This window comes from Lipotes vexillifer, unplaced genomic scaffold, assembly GCF_000442215.2.
Source record: "Lipotes vexillifer unplaced genomic scaffold, Lipotes_vexillifer_v1.1 scaffold91, whole genome shotgun sequence".
NCBI classification, from domain to species: domain Eukaryota; kingdom Metazoa; phylum Chordata; class Mammalia; order Artiodactyla; family Lipotidae; genus Lipotes; species Lipotes vexillifer.
The window spans coordinates 2,932,884-2,937,852 of NW_006777583.1; the positions used below are offsets into that span (position 1 = coordinate 2,932,884).

Here is a 4,969-nt window from a genome sequence, read left to right on the forward strand (position 1 = left end):
GCCGCCTCTCCCCGCGGCCTTGGCCAGCCGCCGGGCTATGCAGCGCCCTGGCCGCCTTCACGCTTGGCTCACCCCCAAACCGCCTCCTCCGCCTCCTTATTTGTCTGAAAAGCAACCGCACGTCGAGGCGAAGAAGCCCGCCGGGGCAACAGAGGCCGGGCCGGCGTGAGTGCGCGCCGCGCTGCGGGGGGCGGGGCCGGGGCGGCGCGCCTGTCTGCGGGCCCCTTTGTCCCCCAGGCCCGGGCCAGCGCAGTGGGGGCAGCGGGGTGCCCTGGGTGCCGAGGGCCGGGGCGCGCGCTCGTTGGCCGCTCGCCGACCGGGCCCCGAGTCGCCGATTCCTGCCGAGTAAGCAGTCTGGCTCCGCCGCGGCAGCACAGTGGCAGCAAGGCTGGGGCGCTGGCGCCGCACCAGCCCATCAGAATTAGCTCATTGTTCACTAGCACACTAGCAGCAGAGAGAGGGAGAGAGAGAGAGAGAAAGAAACTGACTCTTAGAGAAAGAGACACACACTCTTGGAGAGAGAGAGAGCGCGAGGCAGGGAGACCTTCCCCTCCTTTTTCCAAGGCTGCACTTCTTGGAAGTGAAGCTGGTTTGGGTTTTGTTTCCCTTCCCCCTCCTCCCTCCTCTTCCTCCACCCCTTTTCCCTCCCCCTGCCCCCTCTCCCCATCCCCCAGCTGTCTTTCTAGCATGATACCCTTTTTCATCCACATTTGTGTTTCAGGTGTAGAGAGGAGAGAGTGAACAGGGAGCGGGGCTTTTGTCTGTAAGTATATGCCATTCCCATCCCCGGCCGGGAGCGCTGCTTTCTCTTTTGTGTCGATTTCTTGCCGTTGCTCTTAGCTGGACCCTGCAGAGTTCATGCTTCTTCCCTCTTAATTTTAAAGAGCTGAAGCTTGTACTTGGAGAAATTCTGGCATTTTGGGTCCTACTGCATTAAGGCTGGAATTTAACTTGGGCTTTTTTTAAAAAAATGCACAAGTTAAGAGGAGAATTCTTTTGCGAAGGGGTGGGGTTTTTTGCTTGTTCGTGTGGTTAATTTTTGTTCTTCTTGCTCATAAAGCATTGTTAGGAACTGTTTTGTTTCTTTTCATGAGATGCACTTTGGTGCATGCAAGCCTCCCCCCCCCCCCCCCCCCCCTTTATAAAATGAATTTGTGTCCCTCCATCCTTAGACTTTATTACTCTTTCAAAGCTCCTGTCGCCTCCTGGGGTCTTTCCAGGCATTCGGTCTTGCAACACTTTTTTTTTCCTGTATTTTCTTATAAAGCAGTTGAACTTCAGGGGAGGGAGGGCTTAAAAATAACTGACTGCTTTTTGCTTGATGATGATAATAATCTCATTTGCATTTATATGTATCTGTAATACCATTATAGGAAAACTCGAAAAGCTTAAGATACCCTGTTAGAGAACTTTTAGTTTCTCCATTCATCTTAATTTTTGTCTTAACTTATGTTAACAAAAGAACTGTGTTCTGATGACACAAAGGTTGAGAGGAAAATCACTGCAGCATGTACATTAATGTTTATTTGGTTTAGGGAGAAGGGCATAATGGTGTATATTCCTGACTTTTCCCCCTCAGTGTAGTTTTTTTTTTTTTTTTTTTTTTAAGCACGGAAGGTTATGTAATGCAGTGCCATTTCCAAAAATATCCACTCTGAGGCATTACACTACGCGGTGGAAGGCTGATTCCTATTCTGCTGTCTTGATTGCAAATATACTGCCAGTAGTATGTCTGGGAACAAAGAGCAGCCAGAAAACAATCTATTTTTATCACTTGGTTCTACTTTTAAGTTCGAACTCCTGCAATTTAAAGATGAACCCAACAGTAAGAATAGCCCAGGACTCTGGGAAGCTAGGTACCAGGGATTCCTTTGTCCCCTATTTAAGCCTACAGACCGATTGAAAAGCTCTTTCAGAAGCCCCAGTGGTTACAATAATTTGCATTTAACTTAGCTTAACCACAGAAAATGGTTATTTGTCTGTAGCCTCTAAACAGGCTTTCTCATTTGCTGACATGTGGTGTGGCAATTTGTCTACTGTATTTAAACATATTTTGCAGGTTGGTTGGTCTCCTTGGACTGAAGAGAGGGAGGGTGCAAGGCCAAGACTGTTAAGGATTCTCAAAATGGTAAGCATTGGTCATCAGAGGAGAGATTCTCAGTTGCTTCTTATCGGTCTTTATTCCATATAAATATCAACCACCCACCTTCATCCTGCCTGAACCCTCCATTGTTCCTACCCCATCTGACCTTTCAAAGGTTCTGTCTCTAGCCTGGGGAGCTTTGCAGTACAGCAGTTTATATGAACTGGATGTGGTGAATTAGGGATTAGGTCTTTTGATTTTCAATCATTTTGAATAGAAAACTGAAATTCCTCTTTCAGAAGTGGCAATTTATTTAACTCCAACAACAGAAACCATTCTGTTCTTTAAGAAGAGTGATATGCTGTGACATGCATGGAAGAGGTGGCAGCAGTAGGGCTCAAATAAAGCAATGAGTCTTCTATTAGAGATAGCCAGAACTTATCCCCCAAAGTAGGAGTCTGTGTCCAGCTAATCCAACAGCTATAAAATCTGCTGTCTTTAAAAGCAATATATACATAGAGCATGGACTTTTATATTAATACACTGTCTATTGTATCTCAAACATAGTGTTTTCTTGTTGTTGTTGATTTATAACTTCATTTATGAGAGATAGCTGCTCAGTTTTAGAAGATAAGCATGTTATGCTCTGAATGAAAGTGTAACTATTTCTGACAAGCATTATGATCCACAGAGGAGGAAGTTAAGTGTTTGATGACTGATTAAAGAAATAGATGAAATACACATTAAAAACAGTTGAATAAGTATATTAATTTTCTTTGAAAAATTTCCTCTATGGAAATAAAGTTGAACTGAAAAATAGAACAGAAATGTCATGAAACTTTTCACTTAAGTACAGCATGTCCTCCTGCAGATGTTTATGCTCTTTAAAACACCTCTTTGCCACTTAGAGTGTGTGATTTCCAAATTTAGTTTTCATTTTTTCTTTTAAACGAGGGAGGAATTTAATGAATCAAAATTGAATCCGATGTACTTGATGTTTTCTTTGAGAACAATCCAAGTATAAGCTTCCAACGAGAAAAATGAATCAGAAGCAGTTAAATGAATTCTGTTTGAATTCTGTTAATAAGTAAACTCTTATTTTTTGTATATGCCTCACCTGTCATTTCAACAGGTGGGTGTCAAAGCACCTAATCAAAGAAATCTTGTTTGGACATAAATTGATAATGACCAAATTAAGGAACTTAAGGTAGGAGGCAAAAGTGATGAACAGAAAATTAAACTAATCAGTAGGTTTTGTGCAAATGGTTCCTAACTCCATATTAAATTCCTAACTAGCCATTGTCATAGAGTTCTAGGATGGTAATAAAATGAACTGCTGCAAAGTATTTTTGTTTATTTAATTATCTTTTACTGTGACTGGCTACATCATCTTGTCTTATAGCTCTTTATCCCAGAACCTTACCCTTTGTGTCACCATAGATAGACCATGAAGATTCATGTGTGTTGTGATATGTCAGGTGACCAGTTTGGTTGAACATCAATTTGACCACTGACTCTGCCAAAACTAGCCCTATAGATCAGGCTCAAAGAGTAAATATCATGTTTCCATAGTAGTGAGCGGAGTGAGCTTTGTGGAAGGCAAGCATGTGTGCCAAAGCCGAGAATGAAAGTTGGAACGATTTGCATGCCGAAGAGCAAATTCGAGTTATTACTACATGTTGTCAGTTTCTTACAGTTGTCGTTTATGTATGGTGGCAGAATGAGAAATCACAATTTGTTGCTCTTGGAAGGATTTTGAGTCATGGAAAAATTCTCACAACTTTTTGGTGATCCTTTCATCAAGATGTCAGTCCCTTTTGGCACAAGCCCATTGCCTGAAATGAAACCACCGACAGTTATTGTCCGTGGGTGATTCCAAGTAACTTTCTAGCAATTCTCTTATTCCAGGAGGTCTGAGGTCTTCAGTCTTTTCACATTCTAATGTAAAAAAAAAAGTTTCGACTGTGTTTTTTTAAAAACTGATATTAGAGGGGTCTTATACCTGCTTTTCTCCTTTTTGGAAAAATGAAGTTATTTTCTTTCCTTGATTAAAACAGATTACTTTGCTGATCTCTGTAACTGGCTTTTTAAAGACTTAGCCCGTATACAGTAGAAACTAGTACTAGGGAAGCAATAGAGTTAACACCTGGCCACCTTTAGAAAATATACAAACATGCCTTTTCTGTTAAATGTGTATTTCCATTTACATAATTTAAAACATTAAAGAGGATCTAATTTCAGTGTATTTGAGCTGCTTAGTAAAGGGCCGATTCCAAATACAAATTTATAGTCAGCTCATTCCAGAGTAAGAAATTAACTAGTAGACTCCAGAATTCAAAACAGAGTGATTCAATATTTAGACATTTGACATACCCTAAAGTGATGTTTCACAACGATAATTTGAAGGCACTAAAGAATACTAATGCGCCTTTTGCATTATCAAAAAAATACAACTGCTTTGTTAACACTACAAGGCTTTAATCACATTGTACTCTGCGTAGGGGACCCTTTGGGCACAACTCCAGGGGGCACCATTTACATAGACTACAGTTCATCTGGGATTGTGCATTTTAGGAGGACTGTTAAAAGTTTTAATTTTGAGTGTGGTTTGCCTTATTTTCGTTTTCTAGAATTTTTTTTTTAATAACTCATCCCTCAGCTTTTTCAGTTTTCTAGTAAACATACCTTTTTCTAGTCCCCCCCACCCCCTTCTTTGCAATTAACAAGATATTTGTGAGTCTGCAGAAATCTTCAACATTTCTTTAATTTGTATTTGGCTTTTTGTTAAATTTAATTTCTAAGATTATATTTTACATGGGTCCTTGGTTTTTACTTAGCTGTTTTATTTTAGAATTTTTTTTTTTTTTTTTTTTTTTTTTTTTGGGA

General features: G+C 40.9%; 1 protein-coding gene across 1 annotated transcript in view; it reads left to right on the plus strand.

Moving 5' to 3' along the window:
- The first annotated feature begins 1,651 nt into the window (after positions 1 to 1,651).
- Positions 1,652 to 4,969, plus strand: part of NREP (neuronal regeneration related protein) — a 27,984-nt gene continuing 24,666 nt past the window's right edge. The window contains exon 1 of the mRNA XM_007451204.1: positions 1,652 to 2,128. Coding sequence (XP_007451266.1) covers positions 2,015 to 2,128 — 114 coding nt within the window. The 5' untranslated portion in view covers positions 1,652 to 2,014. The remainder of the gene's footprint in view (positions 2,129 to 4,969) is intronic.